General features: G+C 47.2%; 2 protein-coding genes across 2 annotated transcripts in view; one reads left to right on the plus strand and one right to left on the minus strand.

The window, feature by feature from the left end:
* Positions 1–7,252, minus strand: part of LOC118219861 (zinc finger protein GLIS2-like) — a 24,539-nt gene extending 17,287 nt beyond the window's left edge. Inside the window, exon 1 of the mRNA XM_035403352.1 lies at positions 6,530–7,252. The gene's annotated coding sequence lies outside the window, so the exon portion shown is untranslated. The remainder of the gene's footprint in view (positions 1–6,529) is intronic.
* Positions 7,253–10,984: 3,732 nt separating this feature from the next.
* LOC118219863 (transcription factor AP-4-like) lies at positions 10,985–23,689 on the plus strand. The gene is made up of 7 exons (XM_035403354.1): positions 10,985–11,967; positions 19,186–19,351; positions 19,982–20,080; positions 20,507–20,677; positions 22,011–22,166; positions 22,345–22,506; positions 22,894–23,689. Exons 1-7 carry the CDS (start codon positions 11,768–11,770, stop codon positions 23,212–23,214), a joined length of 1,275 nt encoding a protein of 424 aa, XP_035259245.1. The 5' UTR covers positions 10,985–11,767; the 3' UTR covers positions 23,215–23,689.
* The last annotated feature ends 1,148 nt before the right edge of the window (positions 23,690–24,837 follow it).

Genomic DNA, 24,837 nt, shown 5'->3' on the forward strand with positions numbered 1-24,837 from the left:
CAGCTAAATCAGTGCGTGGGCGGAGGGGCTGGGGGGGCAGACAGAGTGGAGTGGGGAGGGGGGGCATGGGGGCCAGAAGGAGGGGGTTGGAGGGAGTGGGAAGAACAACAGGAAGTGAGAAAGACACGAAACAGCAGAGAGTAATTAGCTGACGATGTGGTGTGGGTGGAGGGGGGGGGTCTCTGATGGCGTGTCACGCAGCAGAAGCTGCCGGGAAGCGGGAACGCTGTCTCCCTCTCCCTATTTTTTCTCTCTCTTTCCTACCCTCACTCTCTCAGTTTTCTCTTGATCCCCGACACTCAGGGAGCCTGAACTCACTAACCCCCCCCCCACCCACCCACCTCAACACCCCAGCACTGGCAGCAGGACAAGGTCAACACGGCAGTTTTCACTCCCTCTCTCTCTTTCCCTCTCTCCCTCTGTGTCTCCCTCTCAACCTCCCACTCTCTCTTTCCCCTCTCCCTCTGTGTCTCCCTCTCTTCTTCTGTCTCTCTCTCAACCTCCCTCTCTCTCACTCTATCTCTCTCTTTCTCTCCCTCTGTCTCTCAGTGTCTGTGTTCAGCTGAGAGAGGGACTACTCCCTGAGAGAGAGGGAAAGGGAAAGAGAGAGAGAGAGAGAGGGGGGGGGAGGGGTGTAAGGGATATTATTTTGCCCAGACAGGGAGCCAGTCCCATATTTCCACAGAAGACAGAAGTTACTGAAAGGCCCCACCCTTCTCCTTCCCTCCCTCTTTCTCTCTCATTCTCTCACTTTCCCTGCTTCCCCCACTCTGCAGAGCCTCCTCACTAGTGTGCACGCAAGCTTGCAGGTTTGTGCAAATGCACAGATCCGTGTTTTTAATGTACCAGCCTGTGCACAGAAAAGATTCCGGGTCTCTGTGACTCCCATGCAGCAACCTCACAGACTACTCCACAATGTAAGCTCACAGACAGACTGTGCTTCACAGTGTAAGCTCACAGACAGGCTGTGCTGCACAGTGTAAGCTCACAAACAGACTGTGTGGCACAGTTTAAGTTCACAGAAAGGCTGTGTTGCCCAGTGTAAGCTCACAGACAGATTGTGCTGCACAGTGTAAGATCACAGACTATGATGCAAAGTGTAAGCTCACAGACAGGCTGTGTTGCACAGTGTAAGATCACAGACTATCATGCAAAGTGTAAGCTCACAGACAGGCTGTGTTGCACAGCACAGTGTAACCTCACAGACAGACCGTGCTACACAATGTAAGCTCACAGACAGGCTGTGCGGCACAGTGTAAGCTCACAGACAGGCTGTGCTGCACAGTGTAAGCTCACAGACAGGCTGTGCTGCACAGTGTAAGCTCACAGACAGGCTGTACACTGCAGGTATCAGAAAAACATCTCTGAGAGGATAATCATTAAGCAGGGAAGCTCAGATCTATGATAAACATGTTCTACATCACTGTCAGCTCTCTGCTTCTATCTGTCTGCTTGATCCTCTTCTCTCTCCCTCTCTGCCTTTCTCTGCAATCATCCCTTTTCTCCTCTTCTTTCTATCTATACATCTCTCTTCTTCTCCATCTCACTCTCTAGCTCTCTGCCTCCATCACTGTCTCTCTCATTCTTTCGCTACTTCCCTGTAAACTTCTCTTTCCCTCACCCTCCACATCTTGCACACAGTCAGAAGGTCTCTGTGAGTCTAAGGCCCTCAGTGGAAGAGGGAGGGAGAGCAAGGTTCGCGGGTGGGTGATGTGGAGCGGGGGGGAGGTTTCAAAATTCTGTCTATGTTTGCTTTGGACGTGCCTGCACACACACACACACACACACACACACGTGTGTGTGTGACAGCACTAATGTCCCGGGCATGGATGGAACGGGGGAGACGTGTGCGGGAGGTCGCGCGGGGACGGCGCTGGGCTGTCCCAGGCCGGTAGCAGGGGGTGAGACGGGGCGAGGGTGGGGGGTTAAGGGCTTTAGGGCGCGGGTTTTGGCAGTCTGCACGGCGAGGAGGAGGAGGAGGACGTGCATGAGACGCTGCGCAGAGGGAGGAAGTGCTGAAGCCGTCATTAGTGGTCGCAGTTTAACTGCAGAAAAATGCACGGGTCCGAGCCACGCCAAAGGAGGCCCGGCCAGCCCCAGGCCTCTGTGCAGAGCACTCGCTTCCCTAATAAAGAAATGGAAAATAAACTCTACGCATGTGAAAAAAACAGTATGCTAAAGTATACCTCAAGCATACTATTTTATGTTTCAGAATACTTTGAGTATAACTGTGGTACATATGAATTGTGCTGAGTATGTACCTGTATGCTACTGAGTATGTATATTTTTTTCACATGGGTATGTAAACCTTAAAGAAAAACCTGACATGAATGCTAAGAGAAACATCTGCACTAACACTGGTTGTTTCCCTGCTTCCATATGTTCCATACATGACTGCGCAGAAACACAGTCAGTGCCAAACCTATGTTTAAAAAAAAACACAGCTGGGGATTTTGCAAGAAGAACTAAAAAGTAAAGTTTACCTCTTTGACAAACGTGAAGTCAGCCGCAAATAGCTTTCTTCCACAGCTCCTAAACCGAAGGTTTGCCAGTGATTTTACAGTGTTGTTCTGAACTACAGTGGGACAGGCCTCTCTGAGTGAAGTTTGAACTTCCTCTCCTCTTTGCAAAATGCATGAAAGAATTTGCATAAAGTTAAGCCCATTTACAGCCAGTCAATGGATTGGTCCAAAGGCCCCTGATTATAATGTGATGTGTCCCAATTAAATGCATCTGTTGGTGTAAAGGCACAATGATGTCATCTTTTCTAATCATGGCAGTCTTATCAGACGGCAACATGAATGGCTGGTCAAACCTACAGTGAGGTTTCATGTTAACTCCTGCGTGATGCAATACACTGCTTTCAAACTGAAAGTCAACTTCATAAACTACTGTTTATCAGTCCCTCTTGAATACCTAAGGCCTGAACTCTCTCTCTCTCTCTCTCTCTCTCTCTCTCTCTCTTTACCAATCAGGACCATGAAGCCAGACCAGCATCATGTGACCTGGGTTTTCCCATATATATAACAGCTGTGGCCTCCTGGGAAATGAAGTCTCGTCTCAGCTTCCTCCCCCAGGAACTACACTGGACACCAGCACAGGGCAGGAAGACCAGGGATGGTTTCCACATTGAAGTTTTACGTAAGTCTCGCTGTACCTTTTCTCAAACCTATTTCATTGCGCAGAAATTAATTTTTAAATGACTACATGTTATAGTTTTGTACAATCCTCGCTGAGTGATTTCCCATGGCAGTAGTAGACCCAACACATGGATCAGGGCAGGTGCTAAAGCTGTGATCATTTTGCTCCGAGTTTGTTCTTAATATGAGCAAAGCTGTGCGTGTTTTTGTTGGGGTGACCTCTCTATGCACACACCAAACCAAGGATCAGATGTTCAAGGCTCTGTCATGATCAAGATAAAAAGTGTAATAGATTTTTTTAAAAATTAATAATACTTGCTCAGTTAAAGTATGACACTGCTGCATGTTTTGGGCAGGACAGCATTACAGAGCTTTGTCTGGGAGGCAGGACTTAAACCCGCAGCTCCGGGTGGAAGGGAAAAGGGGATTGCAGGGCAGAGCAGTCTAAGCCCGCAGAGGGAGGCAAAACACAGGCCACTCTCCTCACGCCATTTCCTCTCCAGTCACATGACCTGCAGGAAGCCCTTCATCAGATCGGCCCCAGTGATAACTCAACGCACGTCTTTCCACACACCCGTCATTTAAACATTCCCCCGTCCCACACCACCCTCCGCCCCCACCCCACCCCACCCACTGCCAGCACGGAAACCAATCCTTCCAGGAAAACCACAGACAGTCCACTACACACCATTACTTTATTAGCAACGCAGATGCAATCGAAGGCCGTGTGACTTTTTTCTTCCAGTTTTTTCTTTTTTCTTTTTTTCTGCTTGTACAATCTCCAACCCATTTTTTAACGGTTAAATTTCAACCGGAGCAAATGGACCAGGCTCTAAGGGAGCACCAGCAGCATCGCACATGGGATTCGCACCAGCAACCCTGTGGTCAAGCATTCACTGCTTGGAATTTTTTTCTTGATCTGACCCAGGCTCAGAAGAAATCAAAAGATATATTTTGGTTCCAGTCACTCTTTGTCAGGGCCTTTACGACAATGAAATGAACCGTCTTCGTCGAAACTCGTTGAGAAACAGAGGGCCAGGTGCACAGGGCTGCGGATGCAGCAGCTCTGCAGCTACCGCACTGTGGATTGCAGCGGCGTTGCGTCATGACGCCATGAGACAGGACCGGAGAGAGATGGCTGAGGGAAAACGCCGCCAGCACCGCCGATCTGGCTCGCAACCGCCGCCGCCGCATTCACGCGCGAATCGTACTGCCGATTCGGGAGAGTGTAGACATCCGCTGTTCCCCTCCAAAACACATGGTGTCGCCAGCCTGCGTCCTTTTTTACACCGCAGCCCACTGCTGAGCTCAGACGGAGTCCAGTTAGAGGAAGACCTTTCATACGTGGCTTTCACATGCAGACCATGGGCACCCGATCGACCAGCACGGGTCATTAGACAACAATGAAACGCGGATCCCTAACCTTGTATACCATGGGCAACGCAATCACTGGTTGTGTGTTTCCCTATAGAGCTAACAGCCACAGCTGGCACTGGATTTTATCTGAGACCATGGGGCCCACACACACACCACAGCGTGATGCCTTAACCGGATGAGCCACCCAGTACCCCTGAGTATCAGACACTTAATGACCAGTGAAGCTGATTTTGTGCAACATTCATCCCAGTATTCTGAATGTACCTGAACCCCAGTATTCTGAATATACCTGTACCCCAGTATTCTGCATATACCTGTACCCCAGTATTCTGAATAAACTTGCACTCCAGTATTGTGAATATACCTGTACCCCAGTATTCTGAATATACCTGTACCCCAGTATTCTGAATAAACCCTCACTCCAGTATTGTGAATATACCAGAACCCCAGTATTCTGAATAATCTTGTACCCCAGTAATCAATGCGAACAGCACTGACAAAGGAGCAGAGTTTCAGGGCAGTGCAGCAGCGTCTGTGAAATAAAATGAGCGGGAGGAGGACCGCGGGTTTGCGGTCCGTGCTCAGACCGCTCGGCCCCGGCTGGTCCGAGGTGCCGTGTCCCAGTCTGACCTTCATTTGACCCCGCCCCGCCCCGCCCCGCCCCCCTACACACACACACCACGCACGCACACACACCTCTCGACCGATAATCTTCCCGGAAAAGCACTCGTTTCGTTCCTGCGACTCAAAAGGCCTCAGGTGAGCATCTGCAAACCTCTCTTTTTTTAAATCTTTCACTCGTTCCCAGCCAGGGCAGACGGGAGCCCCATGGGAACCTGCCAATGAGGGCGACCCCCTGTCACCCGCCCATACAGCTCTCCCTCACGCAGTTAAGCACGGGGGGGGGGGGGGGGGGGGGGGGGGGGGGGGGGACATCCTTTATTTTGCATAAATCGAAACCGCAGCCCTGACAACAAGTGTATAATCAAAAGCTATAGGAATTCCAATACAGTTTGTGCCTTTACCCATTTACTTTTTCACCCAAGAGCCATTCTAAGATGGGCAGGAACACACCTTTGGGCTCTTTTACTTCACCCTAATTCTCAAGGGACTATCCTTATTGAAATGGAATATGCTGCAATATATTGTAATATTATTTGGACTTGTGTAAAATATACACCGAAAATATATTTCACAGCAATGTATGTTAAACATCCATTGAAATATTTGAGGGCAGCAATACAATTTAGCCTGTATGCTGTAGTATTTTCTTGGTATATTATTTCATTATGTGGTAGTATACTACATCTGCATATGGGTGGGAAGCACCATGAAAACTTTCCCTTTCCGAAATAGGCTTGGAGCTATGGATTGAATTAATTTACATCTGAAAGAGATGCGCCTCTCTTGAGCTACGGAGAGCAATATTGATTTACTGGACGAAATGGTGACCATAGCACAGGTCCACTAAAACACTTTGCCAGATCTTTATCACACCTTCACCTGACCTAGCTGTCAACTGATTTCGCCCGCACTGGCGCCACCTGCAAGACACTGTTCCTTTCTTTATACTGTGGTTGCGCACGAATGCCGTTTTGCAACGCGTAGCCCTTTTTAGTAATATGGGCGCAATCTTCAACGTGACTGTCAGGAAAACAAGTCAATTCGGGATAAATGTGACTCGTGACTCCGTGCCGGCTACAAAGCAGACGGCGGCGGGGCAAGAACGCTTGTCTCTGAGCGAGACCGAACGGGTTAGGTGAAACCGTCTGGGGGCAGTCGCCAGAGTCCACTGCGCATCGTTTACATACAAAATACCAAAAACTAGGTCAGTCCATTCCACCCAGCACTCAATGTTCCGTCCCGCCGGGAAGAACAAGCGTAAAACAGACGCAGACACGTATGTCAGCGAACACACAAGGACGGCATCTGCACACGCCAAATAATATGATGTATGTCTGGATAACAGCTCGCGCGAGACGGGTCGAAGGTATGAACGTGACGGGGTTTACCTTTGGGGAAATCCCGTCTTTTAGACGTGGCCGAAATTAGAAGTCTTTCGTCTCGGGTTCAACTTTCCCTTTATCCGCTTCAGTTGGGGTCGGAGGGGAAATCGTTTGCTGTCTTTAGAAGCAGTCGTAATATTTCTTATGCAGGGAAAACACGTAGACACGGGTACTTCAAGTGCAGAGTTCAGCATTTGACTGCCACACCATCGTCGATATACCCAGACAGAAGACGGAAAATCGAGAAGCAGAAGACGCACGCAAAAGACATCCGTTTCACGATTTATTCTGTATAAAAATAAAGCCCAAATAATTGGTGTCAGTTTCCAGCGAATAAGGATTATCCTTTGTACGCCTTGTGAAACCCGTTAGGAATGTAAACTTGATATTCTACACACATGAAAAACTCGAAATTCGACGGCGATAAAAACGTCAAAAGACAAAAAAAAATGCATATCATGACTGCTAAATTTTCTACGTCTGAGATTTCTTCTAGTCTTCAAGGTGCATCGCTTACTGGCGACGCCGGTCAAGTGGCTTTTCAATGGGTGGTCGTCCTTCGGGAGGTTGGAGGGGGCGCGCTGAGAGACAGAGAGGGAGGTGGCGAGGGAGGGGGGTCCACGTCTTTGCTTCGTTTCCAGCTAGTCTCGTTTCAGTCTCCGCTATCGGTCCAGAGTCACAGCTCTTTCTCTCTCGCTCACTCACGCTCTCTCTCGCCTTAAGCCGACAGGAGGGGACGTGAGTGGTGCGGTGGTCTCCCCACGGCCGTCTAAACGCAGGCAGGACCCGGACCCGAGCCAGCCCGTGTTTCCCTTGCCTCGCGCCCAGCCCGGGGTTTGCCAGCTCAGCGCATGCTTGCAGCTCCGCCCATCCACACCATGGGCAGTTCTGGGAGCCCTGCCAAAGGTCTGTCTCCACAGTACTTTCCGACTTGAGGCACACACTGCACGCAAAATAACGCACTTGCACGCTCTCTCTCTCTCTCTCTCTCTCTCTCTCTCTCTCTCTCTCTCTCTCTCTCTCTCTCTCTCTCTCTCTCTCTCTCTCTCTCTCTCTCTCTCTCTCTCTCTCTCTCTCTCTCTCTCTCTCTCTCTCTCTCTCTCTCTCTCTCTCTCTCTCTCTCTCTCTCTCTCTCTCTCTCTCTCTCTCTCTCTCTCTCTCTCTCTCGCATGCACGCACATACACAAACAAACTTCCCTGGTCTTTGCGATCCTCCATCGCTATTTTTGTCTTTTTCTCTTTTAGTGTACATATTACTGTTTTTAACAGTCTGTTTTTCCCCCCTCGTTCCAAACCACAACCTTAAACAGGAAATTGTTGCGCTTCTTTTGTTTTTTTCTTTCGCCTTTCTGGGGCGAAAATCCATTCCTACATTTCATACTTTATGCTCTGGCTGCAGTGGCCGACGGAAGTGTCGCCCAGACATACGCCGGAGTGAGGGGCTGCCACAGTAATCGCTCGTCATTACGAGGGGGCGCGGCCATTTAACGGTGCCTGCTCAGTGCAGATTTAATTAGTTCTGCGCATCAATTTGTCCTTTTGTCTCAGTACATTTCTGAGTTTGCTTTGGATGTCTCTCAGTTGTGTCTTTTGGCAGCATTGCCCTTTCAAGATGCGCAATTTCAGATAATCATTTTGACCAAGTCCTTATCAGTAATTTTAAATAAAGTATACAAGCCAAACATTTTTTAAAAAGTTTTCTTTGCATGAACATTATCATTTTATGCATAAAATAGTAGACAAAAAATACATGTTCAAGCTGATTATAAAATGTCCAACAGGAAGATACATTAGACTGCTCAATTATGTAGGTACGGGCTGATATATAGGAAAGTATCATGATTATTACTTGTTCAATTAAAATGCTAATCATTTCTTCATTTTTTATACTGACATTACATTTATTGCATATTGCATTTACTATCCAAAAAAGAGAAATTGTTGCAAAATATTGCATTAATCATCAAACTGCACTTTCCATAATTTGTGCCAGATACTGTACATTTGGGAGGTAGGCATGTAATCCAGCAAGCTATGGACACTCCACACACATTTTAGACAGTTTTGCACGTGAGGGTTTCTCTTTAGAAGAAATTAGTACAATTACCAATAACTCTCCACCTCTGTGTTATGGAACATTTAGTTCAGTGGCATACAAAATAAATGCATGACTTAAATGCCTATGTATGGTTTGCATCTAGCCGTCAGACAGCGTTACTCAATATCAAAGCACGTTCACATGGCCAGACGACGGTGAGGTTAGTTTAATGTACAGGACCCAACAGAATGCAGAGTACATAAAAACCAAAACAAAAGAGGGCGTTAGCAAGAAAAAGGTGCAGAAACAAAAGAAAGGATGTCAAACTGTAAGGAGCTCACATTCGTCCTTACATGTCTGACCTCAGGTGCACACAACTCTTTGCCAAATGTCAAGGACTCTAAAATACTATCAGCTGAGAGGCATAGGTTGTAGTACTAAAAGTAACCACTAGATGGCCACCAAACCCACAACAGTTCCATTTGCCTGTGATGACAGAGGCCGTTGCACCTCCCAAGGCCTTGAGGGACATGGAGTCCTTGAACAAATCCAGTACGTTAAATGTCTAATTACATTAAGGGCTTTTTGTGGGAGTTAGCAATTTGAGTTTTTTTTTTTTTTCTTGAATGTGCACAATTTGAAAAACAATTGAATACAATGCCTGACACAAATCTATCTGGATGTAGACATTGTGACAGATTTTGTAAAATAAATAAATAAAGATGCTTGGATATGCAACTAAATGAATTATATAAAAACCACTTGGTAGTGTTAATTTTACTAATGTTATGACATGCGCCTATTTTAGACCACATTTAGAGTACAAGGTAAGATGTCTGGTGTTAATTCAACTTTAACTGAGTAAATGTGGTCCTGCTCTGGACCAAATGTACTCCATAAGAGTTGATTTAACACTGGACATTTTACTGTGTAGTGTTTGGAGTTCTAATCATTACACTCTAAGTATCCCAAAATTAAAAGTATGAGACTAGCTCCAGATGTCAAACAGTATCAAGAAGGATTTAACAGGCTTAATCTCTTCAGACTCAAAAGACCTTTTTTCATCTTTAAAAAGAGGTTCTTTTTTATTTTATATACTTACTTACTTACTTAGGCTATGTACTCATTTTATTTCACAGAAAAAAAACAGCCAGAGTGGTTAAGCGGTCTGTCTGTACATAGACTTTTATTTATTCATTTATTTATTTTGTTTCACAGACAGAATTCTGTCATAAGCATCATGCATTCATTTTCTGTATTGCATCATTTCGATTACATTTGCTTCATGCTTGGAATTACAAAATGTGCGTTCTCTAAGCACTCAAACTTATCTAGGTTTACTGAGAATGCTAATGTGACAATATCCACTCCGGCCAACTCAATTCAGTATGGTCAGATTATGCTAAATCAAATTCTGCATTCCTGTGTATAATATATTTGAATTTACTCTACTCAAAATAAGGATTTGAAATGTATTAGCCTATATAATAAGTCAAGTCTGGTCAGGTCAGGCTACCTGAATCCAACAAAGTTCTATCTCCCTATAACCTATCAAGCCTATCCGGTCCCAGTCTTCCTGATTCCACAAAAACAGCTGTCTCCAGGATTTCATATGGTGTCTAGCTGCCCACAGTTTTTGGCGGTAGAGTGTACCCACTGTATATTGGAGTACCATGTTAGGAAGATTATTCCATGTTTGTCTCGAGCCCACTTGTTTGTTTTGTATATTTGAGCGTAGTAGGATGGCTGGGAGTTTCACTAGCTAATTTAAGCTTCATTAATGATTTGTGTTAAAAAAAAAAAAATGTCTAATATTAAAGAAAACGGGCGCAATTATATATTTTTGTGCACCGCAAGCCTAAAGCAACATAAAATCTTTATGTTGCATAAGGAAACTCCACTCTTTCGCAACAAAATAATAAGTAAATAAATAAATATTACGTAACGTAAGTCACCTTTACCTGACAAGTGCAATGGCTCGACCCTCCTCAACATACCTTTGAGCCAGTAACCTTCCACGGGCGTAGCCAATACTAACACCTCCGAGTAGCAACATCCTACTTTGCGAAAAAGCAGCAACAGTACAGCATTTTTAAATGTCCATGAACCCCTACGGCGATAAAACTGTAGCCTAACGCTACTAGATGCAATCCTAGATTCAATTTATTGTGAACAAAATTGGGCGTATGTGATTTTGTTTTTCCCTGACTACTAGAAATTCAACAGCTAGCTAGTTAGCTATACAATACTTTTGACTTGGGGTGCTTGATTAGCTATTTTAAATACATTAGTCAACCAATCATATAAAATTTCAGCGAATTGGCTTTAAAAACAATAATATAGCCTATAGGTAACCTTTTAGGTGAACTCCTTTACTGGATAGGATACACATTCCATTCGTAGGGAGTAAAGTCCCTTGATGTGGAACGTTTCCGGTTTTGCTTGCCGCCGCTCCCATTTTGTGGCAGTTTATTTCGCAATTCGTTGCAGTCCAGTCAGACAACGCTGGAGGGACGATAAGCAAACTCGGTCTACCTCCTACTGCTCCAGCACACCCAAAATGGTGTACGACGCCTGCCTGCCTCCCCCGGTTCCGCTCCGTTCAGACCCCAGCGATAGCACAAACTGGCGCTGTTTACTCCTTCCAGATCGTCTGACAGCTGCATCAGTTCCGTTCTCTCCGTAGTGGAGAGTAGCGCGCACGCATTTTCACTGAAACTACGCGATCCACACAATCCCCCACTGTTTAGAAAAAATATTAATCTATTCCTAAATTATAACTACATTTCCACCTTAACCTAGTCGCACTGACGTAGCTAATATCACATCTGGATCTTTATTACACCGACTGTATAAATTACAATAGTGAGCAGTAGGATCTGTCAGAATCGTTTGTTTAAATCAGCCTCCCCAAGTCTTACGCCTAATTAATTCCCATGTTTGTAGGCTTAAATAGCCCTTTGTTTACATGCAATTCCTCACTCTGCGGAAGGAGTCTTTACTGTTGCTCCACGATTCCAACCAGCTGTTTCCCGCCCTGAAAAGACATCCGATCAGCTGCAAGTACACACATACACGTACATGCAGAGGGTGGAGAAAGCGCTGCACACACACACACACCGAGGGAACCCCATCAGCTGGAAGAGGAGTATTATTACAACTCGGAACTGTTCCATTGCGTTGGATATGTGTGACCTGCCGATTTAATGCGAATATCCACTTTGGGAAAAAATAGGAATATTGCGAGGAGGAAAGGGGGGCTGCAGGGTAACGATAAAGTGGTTAAAAAGGACTGGATTGCCCAAACTGGAGAGAAAAGCATGGAGTATTTCATGATGCCAGCTCAAAAGGTTCCCTTACAGCATTTCAGGAAGACGGAGAAAGATGTGATCGGGGGTCTGTGTAGGTGGGTATTTGCTGATTTAATCGTAGTGTGTTACAGAACATATTTCTGCTAATTAGCTAACTAGCTTCCTACCCGTTCCGTTTTTTGACGGCTAGCCCGTACCTGCAAAGCTACGGCTGTGTGGCAGCATGCTTGATTTGACTTTGTGTTTTTGTGTGCTGGAGTGATGCACCGGGAGCGGGACGGATCATGAGCATCGGCGATCTATTTAATTCTACTCATTTGGTTCAGTAAATAGCCAACGTAAATTTTAGGCACGTCGCAGTTTTGTTTTTAATGTTAATTTCTGCGAGAATTAGGTACATTTCGTTTCCAACAAACATAGCTTAACCACGTGGTTTGATAAGAACCACGCTGCCGCCGCGGGGCGACTCTGCAAGACTCCAGCTTAAAGATAGGGTTTATATCATATGTTTTTGCATATTTTTTGCGTCGAGCTTTAAAGATATTTGAGGTACTGGATTAATTGGGCTATTAAGTGCGCACAGTACGGCGTTTCCATCGGAGCCCTGTGCAGAAACTGTTTTTTCGAAGGGTTACCGTAAAGCGGTGCTAGCATGCTAGCAGGCTGGAGCAATTGTGAGTAGTGCGGCCATGCTTGTGGCGTGTGCTGAAATGCTCGGGGAACTGGGGTCTTGCCCCTTGCAGAGTCAATGTGATATTACTGCTTTCTTACTCTAATTAAATGTGCGATAAATACTGTCCCCCCTTACGTCCCTAAATCCTGTCAAGCGATGGTCAGCTATGTTCACGAGTAGTCTGCACCGCGTTTAGTACTACGTCTGTTACCCGTGCTGCTCTGCCATGCTGCCTCGCAGTCAGGCAAGGAAGCAGATTCGCATTGTTCTCGATAGCAGAGGAGGTGGCGGGGCGCTAGCGTTGGTTTTTATTTTACATTCCGCAGGTGTCGTGTGCACCGCCACACGTTGAGTGATTTTTTTAAAGTAGTACCCGAGAATCAGCTTTCGGCACTGAGTTGGAAATGGAGGATTATTAAATGGGAGTCTTTTTAATAAAAGGGGGTGTGTGTTTGTTCGTGACCAGGCCCGTCTGCCCTGTGTCCTCGAGGAGGAGGCGGAGGGATAAGCGAGTAAGTGTGCGCCATCTGGGGAATGTAGTCTTGGCGTTTGAAGAATATGCGAAATGAATCATGGGACTTGAAGGACTATGAGCCGGGGAAAATCTGCGAATAAGTAGTCGGCTGTTGAAGTGAGGTTTGTTTTTGTTTTTTGCTATGAAACGTGAGGTCGCTGGAGTTAGTGTAGTGAGGTTGATGCAGAAATAATAATAATTTGGTTTAGACAAAGTAAACAAATATTTTGCCTGAGAAATAAATGATCACAAAACATCTGTGTGATGTGTCTAATCTTAAGATTACACTCTGTTAATACCGTGCATCTTTGAGGTGCTGGATGCCTTTTTGAGAGGTTACAGGCTTGAGAGGCTAATCCTGGACGATAGATGGCGAATAGCCGTGTGCTCATACTGAGCTTATTCTTTGGTCTCCTTTGTTCTTACTTTACTCCCTCGATTGCCATCATTAGAGGTAATTTCCTCTGCGGCTGGTGAGGGACCAGCCGAAAAACGAGCTGGCTGGGGGTGATCCTGGCGTGGTCTGGCCGGTATGGTGGCGGGGGCGGGGAGGGGTGTGTCGGGGGGGTGTTGTGCGGGAAGCATGAAGCCCCCGCGCATCTGGGTCTGGACAGCTGTGCTGTGCGTTTGTCTGGGCACAGGCTGAACTGGAGCGGATGGGGGCTGAGCAAGTGGCCAAAACCGGGCTGCTGTTGTTTAGGCCGCTGTGTAGTACAGTGGTCAGGGAACCGGGCTTGTGACCTAAAGCTTGTAGGATCGTCTTTAGCAGGGACTGTCCCTTGTGAAAGATACTTAACCTGACTTTACCTGTCAAGTTACTCATCTGTTTTTATGCCTCCGCGACGGCACAGCCGTGGCCGGAGGCATTATGTTTTCGGGTTGTCAGTCCGTCCGTCCGTCCTGATTCTCGTGAACGCGATATCTCAGGAACGCCTTGAGGGAATTTCTTCAAATTTGGCACAAACATCCACTTGGACTCAAGGATGAACTGATTAGATTTTGGTGGTCAAAGGTCAAGGTCACTGTGACCTCACAAAACACGTTTTTGGCCATAACTCAAGAATTAATACGCTAATTATGATGAAGTTTCACACAAATGTCTAATAGGATAAAATGATGAAGTGATGACATTTTATATCCAAACGGTCGAACAGAGCACTGGCTACTGGTTGGCGGAGGCATACAACCACGAGGCGGTATTTCTAGTTTTAACATAACCTGAATTGCTTCAATGCAGGCTTCCTCCAACTGTACTAAGGGATACTACTGAAAAAAATGCAAAAAAAAAAAAAACAGTCGTGTAAGTTGGTCCGGATAGGAGCATCTGCTAAATGCCAGTAATGTAATGTAATCTGTTGACAGTTTGGAAGAGGAAAAGTTCTCTCCCCTGCGTGCATTCACACAGTACATTTGCTTACTCTGTATTAAACGCCCCCAAGCAGGTTTAATGATGCAAAGTAGGTTTTTACCTGCTAAAGTTTTTGTTAGGTGTTGCTATCACATGAGGCTATTTTGTGTTTCTTATGATGGCACAACCTGTGAGGAACTTTGTATTAAGCCTATTTGGGAGCACTTTCACAGATTTTGGGGCATCTCTTTTTCTGTTAAGGGTCTGCTTCACACCTCTGGCTCATACATAGTGAAATCTCTCTTTTTTGCTGCAGTAATCACAATTAAATCTTCCTCAGCAATCTGCCACAGACCTTTCAAAAGGTCAGGAGGTGAACGGGGAAGTATCCCGGACCGGTGTAATAAAGTGTGCGTGACTACTTTCTCCTGACCACCAAATTGACAACAAAGAGTCTCATTGTTGTTGCATTAATGCAATTTCAAAATTGGGGGGGAAATGGGGGAAAGTATGAAACAAAATAGGAAATAAAGAAAAGAAGCACAGGTGTGCTCGTTGAATTTGAGATTGAGGAGGAAAAGTATTAAGAAGACGGGTATTTGAGGATTGAGGAGGGGATATTAAAAAGAAATAAAAGAGCAGATGACTCACCCTCTGCTGGAGGTAGCTATATAAACGTTAGCTGGGCTCTCACTCTCCATTGACCATGGACAGTATCTCTGATCATATACGCGGCTCAGACACTGTCAGATCAGATCATGAGAAGGCCTTTTTTACCTAAATGAGCTGTAACTGGGGGAGGAGGGTGGCAGATACAGGCGTGTAATTCCATTCTCCTTCTTGCTTGGTGGCGGTAATGGCGTTCTGTCAGTGGTACCAAGCGTTTTCGGCTCAGTCTTGGGAAAGCAAGACCCCCCGCGGGGACCTTTGATACATTACCCTTGGGAATGCTTCAGATTTCACCATTACAAACGTACAACAAAATATTTACAGGCCGTTACTTTTTATATTATTAGGCTTACCGTGAGAGGTCTCTTAATGTCTATCCAAGGAGCCGCTTATTTGTGAACTTGTTTTCTGTGGTGTGGATTGCACCAAGTTTCCAGCAAAGTCGACGGTACACCCGTCTCTTTATGGTGGGAGCTGTGGGGAGAGACCAGGAAGGCTTGTTTTAGAGGGAAGCCACAGTCCCTGTCATGCTTTCGTTCTTTGTTTACCGGAATTTTCCACTTGTTATTAAAGCAAGGATCGCTGTCCTGAGTTTTCAGCTGATCTCATTTTTTGGAATTCATTTTGAGGGCAGTGGTGTGCAGTGACGTCATCGGTTGGTTTTGGCGGTTTTAAATATTTCCGATTCGGCTTGGCCAATGCTTCACTCTCTCTTCTCCCGGCCACGGTCAGTGGGTTCGGACCCGATGCCAGACTGAGACGCATCCCACCACTGAAACCCAGAGTGCTAGCGGGATGAGCTATCCAGTTCAGTGCTCAATTGGTGTGAAAGAAACTGCCTTGGTAAAACAGCAATAAAGGAATAAATGCCATCAGTGGGTCTCAATTATGTATTTTATGAGGAAACAAATTTTATAAATTACACAACATACCACTGGGGCCTGTTACATTATGTGCCCTGCAATAACACAGAAATATACCAAAACTGTTCGCTATAAATAGTAGGCTAATTAAGATCTCCCTCCATAGGGATTAAGTGATAATGGGCCCCATTCACAAAACTTTTCTTAAATTATTCTTCCTTTTGTTCTTAAAAATGTTCCTAAAAAAAACCAATATGTGATTTATGACGTACGTGCAGGCCTTCGTTTTCGTGCTTATTCCAGGTGTATGAGATGATGAATGCTGCCTGATGTAAAATTTTATGTGCAGTCCTGTTCATGTGATTTGCATAAGGAAACAGCCATGAACAAATACAAATAAGAAAAAAATGCCGAAAGGTTCTGATGCACAGTTTACAAACAAATGTGTTCGTACACGTTTCGTGAATGAGGCCCAATGTGTTCACGACACAGAAGTAACAGTACACTTGCCCCCACCCCCAATAAAGGTCTATCCTAGTCGTCTTTGGTGCTTTATTTGAAAGTTCAGATATATTCCAGAAGTCTTGGCAAGCCATGAAGAACATCTAAAAAAAATCATGCAACTGATTTGTGGCTGAACTGAGTCATACAGAACATTAAATGGAAATTAAGACTGCAAAGGGGTGCCTATAATTTCTTCAAGGAAACAAATGTTCTTGACAACAATGTTTGAATATGCTCCCCATGAGCTTGTAATAGTTTTTCGAAGGCCTATCCAATATGACGGTAAATAGCAAGCCTGTCTCTTCTATCTCTCAGTCAATTGATTTGGTCATTTTAAAACAATAAAACCATTAATCCTACTGAAATAATAATACTATGCAGTATAATTCAGCCTCTGTTTTTTCACTGTTGTATTATGATTGAACTTTATTAACACAGTGTGCTTTTCAGAACGAGTGAGGGGAAGATGCCGCTCTGTATATTTCTCGTTTGCTAAAAGTGTGCTCTGATTCCGAGGTTTTCGGCGAAGCTTCTCCAGCGGCGCACGCCTCCTGATAAAAGCAACAAGCGATTCAAGTTCACATCCTGTCAGTCGCTCTAATAAAGACGCTGAAGAAAAGACAGGATAAAGAACAGAATTCATCAATCTCCCTGGCAACAAGGCTGAACATACTTACTGGCGACTTTGTGGGGGGGCGTAGAGTAGAGTTCTGACAGAAGGAACATGGCTAGAGATGAGTTAACCCTTTGAAGAGTTGGTTTTGTGGAAAAGTCTTTCAGAGTTCCTAGCCGGTGTTCTGGAACTCCATTGCTTTCCATTACGAGCACTGACTGTCACATCAGCATTAGAGTGTTCGGAATAGAACATTCCAATCCCCTGTTTGTGACATCACGCCTTGAAGGGTTAAAGGTGAATTTTGCACTGATGTCAGGAAAGTGTTTCCTGTGCAGAGTTGTTGGTCTGTGGATCAGCTTGCCGGGTCATGCAGTTGAGGCAGGGGCCCTCGGGGTGTTCTTGCTCAGGCTTGATTTAGTGCAAGGTAGTCTCCAGATTACAGGTAAATTACCAGCCTGGACGGGCTGAATGGTCTCTTCCTGACTCTGTGTATTCTTATGTATTCCGTTGTCCTGAGGTAATTTGACTGTGCTGCAGGGGCTAGCTGTTAGGATTTTAAAACTGTAAAGTTTGTGGCCGTGCCAAACTTTTCAAAAGTTCAGTCGCAGCAGGAAGACTCCGAAAAATAAGGGGGGGAGGGTGGCTGCTCTGTCAAAGGATGTTTAGAACCAGGGTATATTTGGCATACAAGGGCCAATCCCTTTCAGCATTTTGTGCCAACTTCTGCTTGTGCAAGTTAAGTTAGCTCAATCATATGTTGAGCTGACATTTGTATGAGCACCAGCTACAGCCGCAGACTGCAAGTAGGCCTATATCCTAAAGATTTTACTCCGCTCAAGTACAGGGGTAAACCAGCGTAGGTTATAGATCTGTCAGAAGAAAAAAAAAGGCAATTGGCTGGAGCAAAAAGCAGCACGCAGACCGGCCCTGCAGGACTGGCGTTGTGCACTTGGGCCATAGAGGTCTCATTCAGAGGGACGTCCATATCTTGTCGCCCACTGGCGCCCCCTTCTGGCTCACAGAGCACCCGCAGTCTGTTTGCAGAAGCTGCACATGAGCTGCCCTCCTGTATTTGTGTGCGTTCAATTGGTGGCCTGCCGACAAATAAATAAATAAAAATCAGCAACTTCAAGAGTTGCAGTGCCTACTGCCTACACTCTCTTGAATTAAGAGAAGGATGCTGCAAACTAGCAGAAAAATGGTGGTAATTTTTTTTTTTTCAAAAATTAGATTGTAAATGGACTGCATTTATATAGCGCTTTTATCCAAAGCACTTTACAATTGATGCCTCTCATTCGCCAGAGCAGTTAAGGGTTAGGTGTCTTGCTCAAGAACACTTCGACACGCCCAGGGCGGGGTTTGAACCGGCAACCCTCCGACTGCCAGACAATCGATCTTACCTCCTGAGCTATGTCGCCCCAGGTTGTATGATCTCACCTCTTCAGTGGGGTAAAAAAAAGGGCATTTTTTTCCCCCATTCCGATGCTGTCGGTGTTGCTGTTCGTTTAGGCTATGCAAGCCTTTCACTTTGTTGCTCCCATTAATAACAGCAGCATGCGTGTAATTAAGCTTCACTTCAGAGGACGAGAGTAATTTCACACCAGAGGCTGTGCTCATTAGGCTTGATATGGGCCTAAACCTGATAATAAAAGTGTTCGATATGCCGGGCATATCAAACCTGACCTGGAGATTTGTGCAGCTCGTGAACGGAGGGCGGAGTGTGGCACAGTGGGTAAGGAACTGCGCTTGTAACCGAAAGGTCGCAGGTTCGATTCCCGAGTAAGGACACTGCCGTTGTACCCTTGAGCAAGGTACTTAACCTGCATTGCTTCAGTATATATCCAGCTGTATAAATGGATACAATGTAAAGTGCTATGTAAAAAGTTGTGTAAGTCGCTCTGGATAAGAGCGTCTGCTAAATGCCTGTAATGTAATGTAATGTAATGTGAACATGTCGTGGGGGAAGGTGGGGGTTTTATTAAATTGGATATTTGATGACGATAGTCATGTGATTCTATGCATCATATCAACATGTGACACTAAACCATTGAAAATGGACATGCCTGATTTGATAGGATGCATTTCCATGAGTGTGACCATGTTTACCCCCTCCGACCCCCCCCCAGCCTGGCCAACATCCCCCTGACGCCAGAGACGGCACGCGACCAGGAGCGGCGAATCCGCCGCGAGATCGCCAACAGCAACGAGCGGCGCCGCATGCAGAGCATCAACGCCGGCTTCCAGTCCCTCAAAACACTCATCCCCCACAGCGACGGGGAGAAGCTCAGCAAGGTCAGGCACTCATCCCAGACTCATCCCTCCAACTCATACTCTACTCATCCCTCTCAACCCCCCCCCCAAAGTCATACTCTACTCATCCCTCTCACTCACCCAAAGTTGTACTGTACTCATCCCTCTCACCCCCCCCCCCCAAAGTCATACTCCACTCACCCCTCTCACTCACCCAAAGTCATACTCTTCTCATCCCTCTCACTCACCCAAAGTCGTACTGTAATCATCCTTCTCACTCACCCCCTTCTCAAAGTCATACTCTACTCATCCCTCTCACTCACCCCCCCCCCCCCCCAAAGTCATACTCTCATTCTGTCTCATCCTGGACTCACCCCCTCCCAGTTCATTCTGTACTCATCCCTCTCACTCACCCCCCCAATACATACTCTACTCATCCCTTTCACTCACACCCCCCCCCAAAGTCATACTCTCATTCTGTCTCATCCTGGACTCACCCCCCTCCCAGTTCATTCTGTACTCATCCCTCTCACTCACCCCCCCAATACATACTCTACTCATCCCTTTCACTCACACCCCCAATTCTTTCTGTACTCATCCCTCTCACTGCGCTCCGTCCCACGCCCAAAAACACTGCCCCCCAGCGAGACTGAGCATCCCTCCCCTCCACAGGCCGCCATCCTGCAGCAGACGTCGGATTACATCTTCTCCCTGGAGCAGGAGAAGACCCGGCTAATGCAGCAGAACTCCCAGCTCAAACGCTTCATCCAGGTGAGAGCCGAGCGCATGCGGGGATCCCCTTGCTCTTCCTGATTCGCGGGTCTGAGGGTTTCAGCTCCTGCTGTTACTGACTGCAGAAAGGCTTCTCCCTATGGAGAGTATACGTCCTTAAAGCAATAGCTAACCGCATCACTTTACATTTGAGGGAAGCAAGCAGGCTTTTTGTGCATTCAGCAAAGGAATAATTTCTCTTCTCTCTGTCTTTCTTTCTCTCTCTCTCTCCCTGTCTCCCTGTCTTCCTCGCTGTCTCTCTCTTGCTCCCTCTCTCCCTCCCCCTCCCTCCCTCTCTCTCTCTCTCTCTTTCTCTCTCTCCCTCGCTCCATCGATTTCTCTCCCTCTCTCTCTCACTCCCTCTCTCTCTTTCACTCTCCTTCTCCTTCTCTTCCCCCCCTCCCTCCCTCCCTCTCCGTGCCTCAGGAGTTCAGCGGCTCCTCCCCTAAGCGGAGGCGGGTGGAGGAGAAGGACGAGGGGATCGGGTCTCCGGACATCCTGGAGGAGGAGAAGGCGGAGGACTTGCGGCGGGAGATGATTGAGCTCCGGCAGCAGCTGGAGAAGGAGCGCTCCGTGCGCATGCTGCTGGAGGAGCAGGTGAGGGCTGCAGGGTTGCCGTGGTTACGCCGGCTGCGTGCCCGGCATCGGGGAGGGAGGGTCAGGGTTGCCGTGGTTACACCAGCTTCCCGATGGTGATGCAGGAGGACCAGAGCGAGGGCACGCAGGTTAGGGAGGGTCACTGCGGTTGCACGTGTTACCCAGAGCAGCCAATGAGGGACGGAGTACCAGGTGGCAGATTTGCCCATGGTTACACTGCCCATGGTTACCCATGGTTACACTGGCTCCACCGCAGAGTTTTCATCACCTCCCAGATATAACTTACTCCACATGCAATTAAAGAGAAGTTATGAAAACACCATCACCAGGGCAGTTATACCTGAGACACTGGCTGTGTCCCAAATGACTCACTTGTTCACTCATTCACTATTCCCTATATAGTGGAAAATATGTAGCACACTACATAGGGAGTGAGCAGCAGAACGAGCGTTTGCTTTGGGACACTGTTGTCATCACCCTGCGCCGCTACTATCATTTGAATACCTGTCGCACAATAACGGAAATTGCGTTCGTTATTGATGTGGCGAGAAAGCGACGTTGTTTTTGGTCCCTGATAAAATATTTTTTGAACGTAATCTTTACGTGTATATATGAAATTCTCAATTAAATATTCATTAATATTGGCATCGACCAAATGTATAGCAATACTGTTCAAAAATCTTTTATCAGCAGTTGCACTGCTACCGAGATTAGCTAACTTCTTAGCTAGCAAGCAGCTCTCCGGAGAAAAACCGTTAACGTTACACTTGGCCCTCTAACGAAAATTGGTGACTTTTTTGTATCGAATATGCAAATATAATTCATGATTTGACATAACTATGGACAACTTGCATTTATACAAGCAGCTACCGCTTTGTTGAAGTAAACCATAAAGCCCTACTGCAGTGTATTGTGGGATGTTGGGCTTCCAGATAGTGTACATAGCTTGTACCCTACATTTTGCAGTGCATTGTGGGGCGGAAGTAGTTGACTATATCCTGTGCTACAATTTTGTTTCTCAGATGGGACACACTACAAAATGGCTGATGCCAAAAGTAGTGCACTATATGGGGAATAGGGAGTGATATGGGACGCAGCCACTGAGTACAGATATCAGCACGGAACAGTTATACCTGAGACACTGAGTACAGATATCAGCACGGAACAGTTATACCTGAGACACTGAGTACAGATATCAGCACGGAACAGTTATACCTGAGACACTGAGTACCGATATCAGCACAGAGCAGCTGTACCTGTATTGGCCAGCAGAGGGCATGGGGACTGACAGGTAAAAGAGCAGTTTGGGACCGTTGCTCTCTCCCTCCTATAGGTGCGCTCTCTGGATGCTAACCTGTACCCTGAGAAGCTGAAGGAGATCGCCCAGCAGGTTCAGGACCAGCAAGCGCAGATGCAGACACAGACGCTGCTCCGGCTGCAACAGCTTCGTGAACAGAAGGAGAAAGAGCAGAAACCACGCAGCCCACAGGTGAGTTACACACACAAATTGTTCTCATATATAGTATGACAGGCATAGACACAGTCACCATGCAGTGTTGGATTATTTGCTCGGATTCAGATTTAGACTGAATTGCCTGACTGATTTGAATCTCTCTCTTTCTCTCTCTGTCTGTGTCTCTCTCTCTCTGTCTTTCTCGTGGCTTCAGGCCCCAGCCACGCCCCCAGCCCCCACCCACCATGCCACAGTCATTGTCCCCGCCCCCACGTTGCCACTCCCACCCCACCACATCACCGTGGTTACCATGAGCCCAGCCTCTGTCATCAACACAGTGTCCACATCACGGCAGAATCTGGACACCATTGTGCAGGTGAGAAATGCACAGTATAAAACATACCTGCCAGTGCGCTGTACTGTGTGTGTGCATGTGTATGAGTGTGTGAGAGAGAGAGGGGGAAACTGAGAGTATGTGTGTGTGTGCAAGTGTGAGAGAGAGAGGGGGAAAGTGAGGGTGTGTGTGTGTGTGTGTGTGTGTGTGTGTGCATGTGTATGAGTGTGTGAGAGAGAGAGGGGGAAACTGAGAGTGTGTGTGTGTGTGTGTGTGTAAGTGTGAGAGAGAGAGGGGGAAAGTGAGGGTGTGTGTGTGTGTGTGTGTGTGCATGCATGTGAGAGAGAGAGTAAAACTGAGGGTGTGTGTGAACAGCAGGTGGAGGTGTATTAATTGTGACCACGCTGTGCTCTCTGGCACCCCCTGTAGGCCATCCAGCACATTGAGGGCACGCAGGAGAAGAGCAGCAGTGCAGAAGAGGACCAGAGACGGGCCGTCATCGTCACCTCCACCTCCACCTCCACCCGCGCTCCACCCAACACCTCCACCTCTACTCGTGCTCCACCCAACACCTCCAGCTCTACCCGCGCTCCACCCAACACCTCCACCTCTACTCGTGCTCCACCCAACACCTCCAGCTCTACCCGTGCTCCACCCAACACCTCCACCTCTACCCGTGCTCCACCCAACACCGCCAGCTCTGATACTGCCTCAGACAGCGAGGGGCCTGACGACCACCTGCTGACCTGATCCTGCACACACACACACACACACATGCACATGCACACACACTCACGCACACACATACATACACACACTCACACTTACTATCACTCATAGAAATGTACACACACACATTCACACATACACATCACGCGCACGCACGTATACACACACACACACACACACACACACTCTTGGACAAACAGGGATTCAGGGGGAAGGGATTTCCCACACATGCAAACTACAACCTGATGCTCATACAGATACCTTACTGTGATTGGCTAGCACAGACACCACAACCTGATAGGCTAGCACAGATACCACAGTCTGATAGGTGAATTCAGGTGCTACACCCTGATAGGCTAGCACAGACACCACAGCATGGAAGGCTGACTCAAGCACCACACTCCACACTCAAAGACCCAAAAAAATGCACCTACAGAGGTGCCCTGCAAGTTAGCAGACAAACAGAAACTGGAAGAAACACGCGCACGCACACACAGACATACACACACAAACGCTGATGTCAATCATCTCTTGACAGCGCTCCTAATGATCTGACCACACCCCCTTTGCCAGCTCCCCTCCATCCCCCTGCCCCCCTAACCCCCGCACCCTCACCCTCCATACTGTACAGGCCAGACGCCTGTCACCACACAGCCACTCTGACAGAACCAGAACCAGGGCTTTTACTCCTAAAACCCAGAAGCTCCCCCCACCCCCCCATGGCTCTTCCCTCCCTCTGTCTTTCTCTCCCCCACTCTTTACTTTTTGTCCTGGGTTGGCCTCATTCTTGTCCTTGGCACTGTGAACTTGGTTTCAGTTTTTAACGGTTGGCTCCAGTTTGTACCGGTTGGCTCCGGTTTGTCTCGGTTGGTTTCGGTTAGCTTCCTCCTGCCTCTCGGCGTCTGTGCGGGAGGGGCTTGTTCTTCGTACGTACAGAGCGGGTCAGAGAGGCGCTGGAGATTCGCGAGCCCCCCCCCGACGGGGGGTTGGGGACAGACACGCGCGGGCAGCGTCCGGTCTTTGCCCCGGGGGCCGAGTGACGGGTGTGAGGCGGTGTCGCGCGCTCAGAGCAGGCCGCCCGAGCGGCTGGCCTCGTTTGGCCCCGCCCCGCCGTCATGACCCTCCGCTGCCACCAGGGCGGTGTGTGGAGAATTCAGACGCACACAGACGCACAGTCAACACACAGGCGAGCTCAGGATGTTTACTGAGCATTTTTACACTGATCCTGAGCTCTTTCCTGAGCCCTCTGTTTCGTGCTGCAGCTAGCGTGACACACACGTGCTCAGTCTCACACGCACACATGCGCACGCACACACACAGTCTCACTCATATGTACGCGCGCACACACGCAGACGTGCAGAGACTGTCTGCAGTCATAGCACACTGAGCCGCAGCCCCCGCCCCCGCCCCCAATCCTGTTTCTGGCTCACCGGGGGGGGGGAGGGGGGTGCACATTGGACAGTATTTCTCAACATTCCAGTATTTTTCTCCTCCTCAGTTTCATCAGGTATCCATTAAATTTCAGGCCCCGTATTACACGCCACTCCTTTTTTTAAGGCGTCGCTCAGTAACACTGAAGTTAAAGCTGTAAAAACGTACTTCTGTGCATTTAAAACTTTGGTAAATGTTTGGTTTGATTGCGAT

This window comes from Anguilla anguilla, chromosome 2 (assembly GCF_013347855.1).
Source record: "Anguilla anguilla isolate fAngAng1 chromosome 2, fAngAng1.pri, whole genome shotgun sequence".
Classification (NCBI taxonomy): domain Eukaryota; kingdom Metazoa; phylum Chordata; class Actinopteri; order Anguilliformes; family Anguillidae; genus Anguilla; species Anguilla anguilla.

Excerpts from the sequence above, each read along its gene's own strand:
- LOC118219863 (XM_035403354.1), top strand. The coding sequence starts at position 11,768 with ATGCGAATATCCACTTTGGGAAAAAATAGGAATATTGCGAGGAGGAAA. Across the intron at positions 19,352-19,981 it reads ACGGGGAGAAGCTCAGCAAG|GCCGCCATCCTGCAGCAGAC; the intron begins GTCAGGCACTCA and ends TCCCCTCCACAG. Across the intron at positions 20,678-22,010 it reads GCATGCTGCTGGAGGAGCAG|GTGCGCTCTCTGGATGCTAA; the intron begins GTGAGGGCTGCA and ends TCCCTCCTATAG.